The sequence below is a fragment of the Leopardus geoffroyi genome, chromosome D4, assembly GCF_018350155.1.
Source record: "Leopardus geoffroyi isolate Oge1 chromosome D4, O.geoffroyi_Oge1_pat1.0, whole genome shotgun sequence".
Classification (NCBI taxonomy): domain Eukaryota; kingdom Metazoa; phylum Chordata; class Mammalia; order Carnivora; family Felidae; genus Leopardus; species Leopardus geoffroyi.
Window position 1 is genome coordinate 62,768,140 of NC_059342.1, and position 14,319 is coordinate 62,782,458.

General features: G+C 41.6%; 1 protein-coding gene across 2 annotated transcripts in view; it reads left to right on the top strand.

Moving 5' to 3' along the window:
* Positions 1 to 814: 814 nt before the first annotated feature.
* TMEFF1 (transmembrane protein with EGF like and two follistatin like domains 1) overlaps positions 815 to 14,319 on the top strand; it is an 81,475-nt gene continuing 67,970 nt past the window's right edge. The window contains exon 1 of one of the 2 annotated variants that reach the window (XM_045470349.1): positions 815 to 1,479. In XM_045470349.1, coding sequence (XP_045326305.1) covers positions 1,284 to 1,479 — 196 coding nt within the window. In that variant the 5' untranslated portion in view covers positions 815 to 1,283. The remainder of the gene's footprint in view (positions 1,480 to 14,319) is intronic. The other variant, XM_045470350.1, reaches the window with a different exon arrangement.

Sequence of the window (14,319 nt, forward strand, 5' to 3'; positions counted from 1 at the left end):
ATATTCATCAGTTTTTCAGTGAGACTAAGAAATTTCTTCTTAGGGGAGAAGCAGCATAGTCTATGAAAAAAGTCAGAGACCTTCGAACAATTCACTCCATAATCTTACTACCTGAGGCTAAATCTCATCTATCATGATGTGATAGGGAGAGCACTGGATTGGGAGTCAGATCACCTTACCTCTCTGGGTCCCAACTTCCTCATCTGTGGAATGGGGATGAGAATGAAAACTCCCTTGTAGGGCTGTAAAAAAGAATTGGAGAGAATGCTCTGCTCGTAAAGGGCTTCGTCCAGGTCTTGCATATGGCAAATCTGCTCTCCACGTTGGCTATTATGAGTAGGAGAGGGCAAAACAGATTTTTAAATTCAGTTGGTGTCTGTGGGAAAGGGTGGGGGTGAGGAGCCTAGAAATTTAGCCCATCTCTAGGAACTGCAGAGTTGGGGGTCGGAACTTGGGTTCCAATTCGCGTCCTGGCCATTTCTTGGTTTGTGACCTTGGACAAGTCACCTTCACCTCCCTGTGGCTCCGTTGCTTCACCTAGAAAATAGATGTATAATAGACCACCTGCCCTTCTTTCCCAGCCTGGCTGCTGAGCGAAGGAAATGCTTCAAAACCACTTGCAAAGGGCGGCAAAAATGTCTGTCAGGGTAATGCCTACGGAGCATCCCCGCGCCCGCCAGCTCCCCGTGGCCGGGCGGAGGAGCGCCTACGACCCCCGCCCTCGGCGCTCCCGCCCCGCCGCAGGAACAATAGCTCCCCCGGAGGCGGCGCCGGCCGCGGGCGGGGGCGGAGCTGCCGACGCGAGCGCTGGGGGTGTGCGCGGGGCGGGGTCGCAGCCACCCCTCCCGCCCGCGGCTCTGTCACGCGCCCCTCACCGGGCGGGCCGGGGTCTTTGTGACGCGGTGGCGACGGCCGCGGACACAAAGGGAAGGCGAGCGGCGAGTGAGGGGCTGGGTCTGCCCCCGCCCCGCGACCCCGGCCCGCCGCGCGCGCGCCCGTTCACGCCCCCAGCCTCGGTCTCCCCAACGCGGGCTCGCACCCTCGCGCGCACCCTCGCGCGCCCGCGACCCTCGCACGCGCCCGGACCCTCTGACTCTGTCCCGAGCGCGGCGGGCCGGGGCCTGGCGGGCGCTGCGGGTGGGACCGGGATGCTGAGGGGCTGCTCCCAGGCGCAGCGGCGCGGCTGCTAGGAGGCGCCGAGGCAGCGGCGGGGCTCCCGGTGCGCGGCTGGATGCCCCGGGCCTGCGGCTCCCTGCGCTTCCCGCCGTCCAGGGGCGCCAGTCATGGGCGCCGCGGCCGCTGAGGCGCCGCTCCGGCTGCCTGCCGCGCCCCCGCTCGCCTTCTGCTGCTACACGTCGGTGCTTCTGCTCTTCGCCTTCTCTCTGCCCGGGAGCCGCGCGTCCAACCAGCCCCCGGGTGGCGGCAGCGGCGGCGGCGGGGACTGTCCCGGCGGCAAAGGCAAGAGCATCAACTGCTCAGGTAGGAGCGGCCGGAGCCCGCCTCTGCGGCCCCTCCCTCCCTCCCTCCCTCGCCGCCGCTGCTGCCCTCCCCGTCCCGGCGGCCGCGCTGGGAAAGGCCCGGGCCCGGGCTTCCCGGAGAGTGTGGCCGGAGGGTGAGCGAGGGCGGAGGGCAGGGCGCGAGCGTGAGGCGCGGGCTCGGGGCCCGGCGTTGGGCATGGGGAGTGGCCGTGAGTGCGACCATGTGTGTCGAGTGTCTGGGAGAGAGCGGCCCGGCCCGGCGTGCTCTGAGGTGGTGGGGACGGGACCCGGCGAGGCGGGGGAAGCCGGCCGGGGTTCCTGGTGTGACTGTAGGTGTGCACGCGGGAGCGTGTGTCTGTGTTGTGAAGGCACAGGGGAGGCAACGAGCGTGTGTGTGTGTGTGTGTGTGTGTGTGTGAGAGAGAGAGAGAGAGAGACAGAGAGAGACAGAGAGAGACAGAGACAGACGGTGAAGGACTGGGGGTGCCGAGCCTGAGGGCCAGGGGAGTGACCATGTGCTTTGGAGGTTCTTAGGACACTGGGGAGTGGTCGTGTGGGTAAAGGTAACGGGTGTCCCAGAGGACGTGGTTTGTAGAAGTGACTGTGTGTGTGTGTGTGTGTGTGTGTGTGTGTGTGTGTTGTGCGCGCGCGCGCGCGCGTGTGTGCGCGCGCGCGTCTGTCCTTTGGGTTTAGAGGTGGGCTCTGGGGGCTAGGAGTGACGGCGGGTCTGTGGATGTGAGCAGGGAAAAGTCCTGGGGCCTAGGAAGTGACCCTATGTTTTTATGCGTCTTGCGTGGGGCTCAGGGGTATACCCTGGGGTATGCATTGAGGAGAAAGGATGGGAGTCCCGGATTGAACCCCGTTAGTACCCTTCCAGAGGGAGGGAGCTAGGGAGTCATCCTGTGCAGGGTTTGGGTATTGAAAGAGGTAATTAGATCTCAGGAAGTGCCTCTGTGTGACCCTGGGTTTTTAAGGTGGTGTGGAAAGAGGGAACCGGCTCGGAGAGTATGGTCCTGTGCTAGTGTTTGTGTTCTGCTGGAGGGCCTGGAGATTGGCAGCTACGGGAGCAAGGGAGTGACCTCTCCCCTTCTCCAAGGCCGCCTGTCCCGACCCTCCCCCCCCCCCCCCCCCCCAGCTCTTGGAAACAAAGAGCTTGCTGGGGCTCTAATGGATAAGAATGGGGAGGAGGTATCTGAGCAGTAAAGTTCCTTCTTCCTTTCAAAAGGGGTCCCAGAGGAGCCCTGGGGCAAGGAGAAGCTTCCAGGTCTCATTTAGGAGTGGGTGGGTCTTCCTGGAGCTGGCCTAGCAGATGGTAGTGGTCCTCAGCCATGCCTTTCCAACTCACCCTTTTATCAATTCTCAATTCTCCGCTTGTCTTCTTTAAACCACGGGGGCGGAAGAGGAGGCGTGGTGGGGGTGGGGAAGGGGGAGGAGGGGAAAGGAGGAAGGACTTCAGGCCACCTGGGATCTACTGGTCTGTCTGCTTGACAACCTTTGTACCTTTGGGCAATGGAAGGGGCATTGTTTCTGGGGGAGTGAGGAGGGAGTAAGAGGGCCTCAGCACAGATGCTGCCCTCCATGAAGAAAACCTTTGGCTTGCTGTTTAGATTTCAGGGTCTAAAATCTTTCAGTAATTTTCATAATGGTGTGTTTTATGTTGGGGATGGGATTTTGAGCACAGTAAACAATGGCATGTCCATTAAAAGCCTTTCCATCGTGTAATAACTTTAACTTTATTCTTCTAATGTTAAGTGGGATATGGGATAATGTTTAATAAATAATCACGCATTCATGGTTAAGAATAAAAACCATTTGTATATTAGAGTGCCTTTTTGTAGTAAATATTTGTTATCAAACTTGTAAGTGATCACACCATGTCAAAATATTTCACTGGCTAATGTGCAGTGATTATTTGTTCTTGCTAAGCTAATTTGTCCTTAGCAAAATAGTGTGTTGACGGATGTTTTTGTCTATGTATGTTTTCTAACTCTTTAGTGCAAAGTACAACTTTTAAGAAAGGAAGCAGAGGGCTGAAAACCCACATGGTGTAGGAAAAGGAGACAGATTTGGAGATCCTGACCCTTGCTAAGCAGCTGTGCTATTTGGAGCCAAGTTACTTAATTTTTAAAAATTTCCTCTTCTATTAAAAGACGGACTTGGATTTAATATCTAGCCTTCTTTCAAGGATTTATTGATATGTCAATAAATTAGGCTTATCAAATGAAATGTTTTCTAATGCTAAGATGCATTTGAATGACTCTGGGTCTAAAGCTAGAGTTTTAACTAAGTGATATTTGTAGATTCTTGTTATAACTATTTCTAGGATGAAAATCTGGGAGTGAGTCATATGGAAAAAGATAATTTTTTTAAGGAGTATAGAAATCCAGTGTGGTTTTCTGCATCTGTTAATGAATGAATGCATCTTGAGATTTTACATAGTTTTTTTTTCCTAGTTGCTTTTGTTACCCAGGAATTTCCCCACATAAACCGAAGTTTAGTCCTTCATAGATTTGAGTTTCAAAATCTAAATGCTGGTCTTGACTCCCTGTTAATTTTCATTTTGAATTTTGGATCATTTCAGCCTACTTTGACCTTTTGGAGCCTGATTCTGTCAGGTTGTTTGTCTTTTGGGTCACTCAGCATCGTGGCCCTTGCACGTCTGAAGACCAGGTCTGTGCTTTATTAAATTAATAGAAGATGTCTAGATCATGGGAAAAGATACCACTCTGCGATTTTTTACTCGAGACTTCCTTTCAAATGGGTTGATGTTGATACATTAATCAACCAGATGTTCAATCGGCTATGCACGCTTCTGGTAGGGTTGAGCAGATTTTTGAACTTCTGCTGTTCAACATTTTCTCATTTTGTTCACTAGCCTATTATTTAAAGATTCTGTCAGATCATCTTGTTAGAATCAGTTATGTATATGTATCATCCTCTGTTTTTCCCATTTTAGTGATCCTATCAAAAAGCAAATGTTGTATAGCCTGCCTTAATAAAGAGCCCATAGTGGCTTTTTACTTTTTATTGTGTTCAAAAACTTACCTACACATTCTAGACTTTTTCAGGGGATACATGGCAAGTTTACCCACTGATGTTTTCCTGGATCGGCATTTCTCTTTTTTTGAAAACTGAGAGTTTTCTTCGTTTCTGGTCTTCTGGCATCTTGTCATCTAAAAGTTTTTCAGTGTCGTAGAGTGTAATTTGTTTATATCAGGATGCAAATTCTTTTGAACTAGCTCCATATTCTGTTACTGTCCTTTCTTCATTGCACTTACCTGAGATGTTAGCTTCCTTTTATCAGAGTTCTGCCCTTCCCAGTTTGAAGATCATGGTCCTTGATGAAGATTACCAAAGCAAAGAAGAAATTGAATGGGTCTGTATTTGTCCTTGTCATCTCTTGACTATTACAACATCTTCCCAAAGCAGTGGGCCTTTTGTTTATTTCTTCTTGTTCTAAACACACCTTTTTTTATTGATCTCATGCCTCGAGTCTTCAATCATTCTGGACTTTATAATTGTTGCTTTAGTCTTCTATTTTTTTATTTGTACTTATTCTTTGAAAATTTAACTTAATCAGAAATTTCCCTGTTCATCCAAAGAGAAGAAAGTTGGGAAATACATGATTTATGTGAAGAAAGATGAATTTTGAACTTGAGAGACCAGGTGACCTTAGACATGGCATTCTTTTCTTATTTGCAACATGAAGATAATGATGGTTCTTTTTGACTCTAGGGTGTTTGAGAAGAACAGATGAGGCTAAATATGAGCATTTTTGTCTTAAGGAACGTGGTTAAAGGAGTGGAAAAACATACTGAGAGACCAATAAGTGGCATTTGGTGATAGATATAAGGTAGAGAATTTGGATTGGATTTAAAAAATGTCACAGAAGTTATAAGTGGGTCCTCTGGATTGTGATATGGTGGTAAGGATGGTATGAATGGATGGTGTAAACTTCATATTAAGAGACATGCCTTGTTAGTGGCAATTCAGGATTTTGGGGCCAAAAAGTGAGTTTTTTCAATCTGTTTGGAATCTTCTAGATCTCTGGTATATAATATGTGGGTATTTAATAATTTATTTATTGAACTTGATTGAATACCAGCTTAAGGTACTCTACTATGCTAGATGTTAAGGGAAATAAATGAGAGGCCATCCCTGCCTTCAGGGGCTTTATATTCTAACAGAGGTAGTTAGTTAGCCTCTTATAAATCTATGTGAAGAAATTTCTATTTAATACATCCGGGCTTTCTCTCCTACCCCAGTTAATAAGCTGTTTATTGAACACTGACAGCAATGGGATTTTTTAAAAGATACACAATTAAATATATTCACAAAGTTGTACAACCATCATGATTATCTAATGACAGAACATATTCATCACCTCAAATAGAAAACCTTTACTCCATGTTCCTTTCTTTCCACAACCCCTGACGAATGCTAATCTACTCCGTCTCTATGGATTTGCCTGTTTTGGACATTGCATTTAAATGGAATTATATAATATATGGCCTTTTGTGATTGTCTTCTTTCACTTAGGATAATATTTTCAAGGTTCATCCGTGTTGTAGCATGTATCAGAACTTCAGTGCTTTTTTTTTCTTTTTTTTACAAAATCTTTGAGTCTTTCATAGCATTTTATTTTTTTAATTTACATCCAAGTTAGTTAGCATATAGTGCAACAATTATTTCAGGAGTAGATTCCTTAATGCCCCTTACCCATTGAGCCCATTCCCTCCCTGACAACCCCTCCAGTAACCCTCTGTTTGTTCTCTATACTTAAGAGTCTTTTATGTTTTATCCCCTTCTGTGTTTTTATATTATTTTTGCTTCCCTTCCCATGTGTTCATCTGTTTTGTATCTTAAAGTCCTCACATGAGTGAAGTCATATGATATTTGTCTTTCGGAACTTAAATGCTTTTTATGGTTGAGTAATATTCCATTGTATGGATACATACCACATTTTGTTTATCCATTCATCAGTTGAGGGACACTTGAGCTGTTACCACTTTTCATCAATTATGGACAATGCTGCTATGAACATTCATGTAGAAGTTTTTGTGTGGACATATGTTTTCAATTCTCTTGAGTGTATACCTAGAAATAGAATTTCTGAATCACCTGATAACTCCATGTTTAACATTTTGAGGAACTCCCAACCTGTTTTCTAAAGCAGCTGTACCATTTTACATTTTCACCAGCAATGTGTGAATGTACCAGTTTGCCCATATCCTGGCCAACATTTGTTACTGTCTTTTTGATTATAGTCAACCTTGTGGGTGTGAAGTTGTATATCAACGTGGTTTTGATTTAGATTTCCCTAACAACTAATGACGTTGAGCACATTTTCATGTACTTATTGGCTATTTATATATCTTGTTTGGAGAAATGTCTATTCAGATACTTTGCCGGTCTTGATTTTAACTTTCTGGATTAGACATTCCCTTAGTAAACCATTCTAATTGATTCCCACAGCACACAGATGCTCAGGCTGGTAGATTAACTCTAGGTTGCCCATGTATCATTTATTTCTTTGCTTACCAAGAAAGAGTCAGTTGTGTTTGTTTTCAAATTTATTTATACCAGTGGTCCTTTGAGTATAAATTAATAAAAATCGCTCAGATTGGTGCAATATAAATGTAAAATGTTGTTTTTTATGAAATACTTCAGAAAGAGTTGATAAAGGTGAGAGGCTGAGAGAATTGCCTTTCAGTGAATTTGACTGTGGTCAAGACAACTGAAACAGATTGGGGAAATCTTACAAATCTCTGGAAGGATTCTGCTCCTACAAAATTTTGCAGGTATTTTTAAGTCTCCCTTTTACTTTAAAGGAAGGGAAAGTGGACATTGTAGATAGTAGATTATGGGTGTGGCTTATCCAAGAAAGGAGGGAACAGCATTTTGTAGACCCAAAGGTTTTGGTGCTACATAGGAAAATGAATATATGTTTATATGTGTGAAGTTAAAAACAGTTAAAATGTTTAATTTTTAACAAAGTATGTCTTATTTTTAAATGATTTTCTCCTTTACAAGACTTTTGATTAATTGATCAGCAACCACTCATGTATGTTTGAAAGGAGTTTTCACTGTACAAGTGTTCTAAGAAAGATAGTAGTACAGTGTTGAGGGCATGAATAATTCTGATTTGAAGAAATCAAAAAACAGTCTTCCCAAGTACATGGCACGCAGTTGGGCCCTATAGTCCCAAGCTGAGTAGAATGTCAGCTTGAAACACTAGGCACACTTTTGCCTGAGGCCTTTGCTGTTGATATTCTTTGCTTGGAAACTTCTTGTCCCAATTATTTATCCCCTCAGCTCCTTCAGGTTTTTAATGTCACTTTCAAAATGATGCGTTAAAATTGAATCTTTTTTCACCTTCCATCCCCTCTGCCCCTTTCCCACCTTAATCTTTCTTAATGTTTTTTTCTTGTGCCAAAGCACCCTTTCCTGTGTGACTTAACTATACCTGTTATTATCTGTCTGCTCTGTGTAGCTCCATGAGGGCAGGGGTTTTTCTTTGTTTTGTTCACTGCTACATTGACTGTACCTAGTTAAGGGCCTCTTATATATTTACTTGTAGAATGAATTAATAACTGAATAACACAGAAACTGAGGAAATCTGGGAAGGGTAGGTGTTCTAGGCCATGGGAATGGTGATAGAAAAGATGGGGAAGCAAAGGGAATATTTTGAGATACTGAAGTGTGGGGATTAAGGCAGGAGATGAGTTGCACATTGCCACATTAGTGGAAGGCCTTGAAGGCTGAGCTGAAGGTTTGGCACTTGCCTCGAAGACAGAGGGAAACTTACAGGATTTGAGCGACATCGTGGTTTTACTTTATTTATTTTTTAAAGTTTATTTATTTATTTTGAGAGAGCGCGAGCACGTGTGAGTGGGGGAGGGGCTGAGAGAGAGGGAGAGAGAGAGAGAATCCATGCAGGCTTCAAGCTATCAGTGTAGAGCCCGACTCCGGGCTGGAACTCACAAACCTTAAGATCATGTCCTGAGCTGAAACCAAGAGTCTGAAGCTTAATCAACTGAACCACCGAGGTGCCCCTGGACTATTTGTTTTTATAAATATTCACCCACTTAAATGGGTGTAATTAAATGAAGTAATTATGATATTTGTGTTACCCTCCATCATCATCATATAGCCTTCTTTTTGGCTATTATGAATACTGTGAACATTCATATACAGATTTATGTGTGGACATATGTTTTCAGTTCTCTTGGGTTTATAACTAGGAGTAGAATTGCTGGGTCATTTGGTAAACCCTATGTTGAACATTTGAGGACCTGACAAATTGTTTTCCAAAGTGGCTGTGCCGTTTTACATTTTCTCCAGCAATGTGTGAGGGTTCCAGTTTCTCCATATCCTGCTCAACACTTGTTACTGTCTGTTTTTATTATACCCTACCATTTTCTTTTTAGTTCATTTCTTTAATCCCTCATTTCCCCTGTATATGTAGTTTCTTTAATGGAATTTTAAATTCTCAGTTTCTTTTAAGCTGGATTGGGAGATAATGTCAACCCATTTATCCTCTTCCTCCCCCTCCTCCCCCTTTTTTTCCTTGTTGGAAACATTGTTTTAACAGAGCTATTTTCGTTATTCCTACAATTAGTTCCATTATTAGCTTCTCTCATGGGATAAATGAGGCATTTAGGAGTTGGCATACATTCTCTTCTCATGCACTTTGAAATTCTGTTTGAATCTTAAAATTCCCTCAGTATTTGCTTTTAGTTTATTAGATGCTTTACTGTTAATCCTTTGTTACTATTTGAATATATTTCTTTTTTACAGGTGTCATGTATTTTTCATGGCTCAGCTGTTTCATCATTTTTTGAAAAGTCATTTCAGGTTCTGAAGTTCTTAATACATTCTTCTGCCTTCAGAAACTTTGACAGGTATTATGTTTTCAACCATAGCTCCATTTCTCTTATTTTTGTGCAGATATTCTGAGTTTTCTTTTCCATGGTTAAAAAGAAAGAAAAACCCATCTTTTTTGTTGCTGTTGTTGTTACAAAGGCAGCATTTATTGGATGTTAAACACATGAGGAATACGGAAAGATATAAAGAAGAAATCTGTGATGATTGCCATTCTCCTGTATAATATTTTAATGTTTATACTGAAATTGTTTCATTTTATACCAGAAAAAATTTGAACTTTTCTCTCGATTTCCCCTATTTGCTTTGCCATTTTTATGTTAATCTGGAGATCTTGTTCACAGGTCGGATCACCTTTTCGAATTTTTAAGTTCAGTTTATTTTGCATGGTCAGCTTTCATCTAATACTGCTTTGCAAGTATTATCTAAATAGATATCTATCCATGTCTAAACTGCTGATATTTCTTTATCAGTTCGGTTTATACCCTAAATGATATGTTTAGATTCCCCATTGTTCACGAGACACTTTAGTCTGTGTTTAGTGTCCTGTGTTTGGTTTTTCATACTTTTTTTCTTTGAAGTGGTTTAAGGTATTTTTTTAGGTGGTGCTGTGTGTTTACCATTATTGTTCCCTTCTTCAAGTTCAGATCATAAGCATTTCCTAATTACAATTAGACCTAGTTGTGTGTGTGTGTTTTTTAATTTTGTAAATTATTTATTTAATTTTTAAATTATCATTTCTTTTTAAAAAATATATTTATTTTTAATTTACTTTTGAAAGAGAGAGTGCAGGGATAGGGGGACAGAGGATCCAAAGCGGGCTCTGTGCTGACCACCCAATGCAGGGCTCAAACTCATGAACTCGTGAGATCATGATTTGAGCCGAAGTTGGACACTTAACCGGCTGAGCCTCTTACGTGCCCCTGTGTGTGTGTGTGTTTTTAATTCTTCACTATTTTACAACAGTTTTTTGAATTTTAAGGTTGTGATTGTGTCGTTTTAAAGTTTTGGTTCAGCGCTTGGGTATCTCAGTCTGTTGAGCATCTGACTCGTGATTTTGACTCAGGTCGTGATCCCAGGGTGATGCTGAGCGCGGAGCCTGCTTAAGATTCTTTCCCTCTGCCCCTCTCCCCCCCACCCCCCCACACTCTCTTTCTCTAAAATAAAAGCTAAAAAAATGTTTAAAAAAAAAAAGTTTTGGTTTTGGTTGTTTCACCTAAAGAGGAAAAGTATCCTGTATAGTTTCCATTTCTCTTTTGTAAAGATCTCATTTACTCCTTGCAATCCAATGAGGGATTGTTAATACCCATTTTCACTTAAGGGAACCGAGATTTGTGAACGAGATTTATTTAGTGCTTGGCCAATATCATATAGTTATTTTATCAAATAATTGGAACTCCAAGTCTGGAACTCTTCTTAATGCAGCAGAGTTTTGTGAAGTCTTTTTTAAATGCACTTTTAAAATAATGTCAGATTCCCCAGTGCCAACTTTTAGCATGTTTTATAGATTTTTGTCTTTGTGGGTGACTTCCCTGGATTCTGGTTACTGCCTATTCCACTTAGTGTTGTAGACACTAAGGAATAGTGGTTGAAAATTGAGCCAGAGGGGGATATTGTTGTGTTTAGATTTATTTATTGATATTTATTGATAAAAAAACTTTGATGGAGGAAATGTGTTAATTGTACCTACAAAAATCTTAAAATACATATGTAAACATGTACATGTTGTAAAATCTAAATTGGATTATAGCTCTGTATAGTTTTACAACCTGCTTTTCTTCACTTCACAGTGGATCTTGGTCTTTGGATATCAGTGTATATGTTTCTAGTATCTACCTTAATGGCCACGTAGTATTTCATTGATAGTTTATTTAACTAATTTCCAACAGATGGATGCTTAAGCGGTTTTCTACTTTGCTGTTATAAAAAATGCTGCTGTTAACAATCACCTATGCATTCATTTTTGTATGTTTTTCTTCTATCCCTGTTATAATTTCCTAGAAATAGAATTGTTTAGTTAAAGGGTAAAGATTATTAAAACTTCATTGTTTATTGCCGCATTATTCTGTGAGAGGTTCTACCAATTCACACTTAAAAAAAATTTTTTTTTTAATGTTTACCTTTGAGAGAGAGAGAGAGAGAGTGCACACAAGCATGGCAGGCAGAGAGAGAGGGAGACACAGAATCTGTAGCAGGCTCCAGGCTCTGAGCTGTCAGCACAGAGCCCCACGCGGGCCTTGAACCCATGAACCATGAGATCATGACCTGAGCCAAAGTCGGACGCTCAACCAACTGAGCCACCCAGGTGCCCCCAATTTACACTCTTATAGTTGGTTTGAGCGCTCATTTTCCGTACCTTCTCCAGCAATGGTGTAAAAAATTAAAAAACAAACAAAAAAAAGCTAACAGTATAGCACTTATGATGTGTCATGCACTGCTTTGGGTGCTTTCCATATCTTTATTTAATTCTTTGCCAACATTATGAGATAGGTACTTTTATTATCCCCATTTTACAGATGAGAGAATAGAGGTAGAGAGTGGTAAATTACTAAGGTTACAGAGCTGATAAGTGTAGAGCCAGGGTACTGATCTTGGCGGTGGGTCCTAGGGTCCGTTTCTTAAACATCAAATTATAATCCCTGTTCATTTCTGTTTGTTTCATTTTTTTTTCACAATTTAATAAGATTGTTTTATCTGATTATAAAAATTATTTTTGTTTTTTATTGAAATATAATTCACAAAACTTAAAGTTTTGAAGTATACAATTCAGTGGTTTGTTTTTTTTTTTTTTTGAGAGAGAGAGAGAGACAGATTGAATGAGGGAGAGGTGGAGAGAGAGGGAGACACAGAATCCGAAGCAGGCTCCAGGTTCCATGCCGTCAGCACAGAGCCCGACATGGGGCTTGAACCCATGAACTGTGGGATCATGACCTGAGCTGAAGTTGGAGGCTTAACTGACTGAGCCACCCAGGTGTCCCAATTCAGTGGTTTTTAACATATTTAATATGTTGTGTAACCATCACTACTATCTACTCTGTAATTATAGAACATTTCCATCACCCCAAAAAGAATTTCCATGCCTATTAACAGTCAACCCCAACACCTCTCTGCCCCCATCCTCTGCAACCATGTAGAGACTTCGTGTCTGTATGGATTTACTTATTCTGGACGTTTCATATAAATGGAATCATACAACATGTGGCCCTATGTGCCTGGCTTTGTTCACTTAACATAATTTTTCAAGAGTCTTACGTGCATATATTTGTTTTATCTGGTTAATTTTTTTAAAGTTTATTTTGAGAGAGAGAGAGTGAGCGCTCAAGCACACATGAGTACGAGTGGGGGAGGGGCAGAGAGAAAGGAGACGAGAATCCTAAGCAGGCTCCACGCTGTTGCTCCATGCTGTCAGTGCAGAGCCCGATGTGAGGCTCAAACTCACCAACAGTGAGATCATGACCTGAGCCAAGGTCAAGAGCGGGACGCTTAACCAACCGAGCCACCCAGATGCCCCTCTTTTGTCTGATTTAAAAAGTAATACAAGTTCATTCTGAAACTCAGACAATTCAGAAAAATACAGAATAAAGAAGAAAGTTCAAATTCCACCAAGTGATAACTGTGGCTTGTATTTACATGTATATACCTTTCAGATTTTTGTATATAGGCATTGTAAATTAGTTTGTGACATACATTTTAAAAAGTCTGCCTTTAAGAAAAATTTACTGTGTTATGTCAGGAAATAGGGAGATTCTTCATCATTCTTTTTTAATAACTACAATGTAATAGTTTTTAGATCCACAAGAGGGAAAACTCACACAAGTTTGCCAAGCTAGTCAGAAAAAGGAATAGGAGAGAGTATTGCAGTTTGGGATCTGTGGTTAGTACTGGGTAGGGCTGGGAAGACCCTGAGTATCTAATACCCAGCTTGAGATCTGGATTTTTTGTTCTTTCTGATCCTGCAATAGACAGTCCTTCCCATCATTGCCAGAAGCAGAGGCATTTAGAATTGAGGCAGCAGGGAATGATTTTAGGTGTTGGGTGGAGGATTGACACTTTCAAAGTGGTGCTTAACAAAGGGTAGTTTGGCAGTAGTGTGTAGAATGGGATGAAAAATATCAGAGTCAATTAATTGGGTGGCATATGTAAAATTTTTTTTGTTAAATATAGCTTAGAGAAGTTTTAGTCATCTCTACTGTTAGTGCTTTTTAATATTAATGTAAACTACTTTTGGATTTGTATCATGAAATACTAAGTTTATTTTCCCTCTTATATCTTTATCATAGGGGATAACTAATATAATATGGTTAATTTAATAAACAAGTTGAAGAGAGTTTAATTCCTAATTCATCTTATTTGCTTGGACAAAAGCCATCACTTACTAAACTTACTGTTTGATTTTTACCCTGAAATGTATTTTCAGTGATTTGTGTCATTAAAGGTGTTCCTTAGATTGGTCTGGAGAAAGAAAGACAGAACATTTTTTGTTGTTTACCTACTTGTTCTAGGCATTGTTGCTTTTTAGTACATATCTATCATTATAATATCTAGGAAAGAGAAGGTGTTATTATTCTAAGAGGTGAAGAGCTAGCATGTGAACCTGGCCCTTGTTGACATACAAACTAGTGCTTTGTCCATTATATAGGCAACCTCTCTTTGGGGCTGTGTTTGGAATCACATTGAGTTTTTTCCCTATTAAGTATAACCAATATAGAAACTTAAAAAGAAGGGAAAATAATCTATTGCTCCACTGGTATAAAGACAGTACCTTTACCATTTTGGTTTTTTCTGCCTGGGTTTTCCTATGTGTGTTTTTTACACAATTATGGTCCACGTGTTGTCTTCTGCTTTTTCACTTGACATTTATAAGCATATTTCCATAGTGCCACATAATATATGCAGCCTTTTAAATAGCTCTATAATATTCCATGGCTGTACCACACCACTTCCTGGTGTAGGGTGTT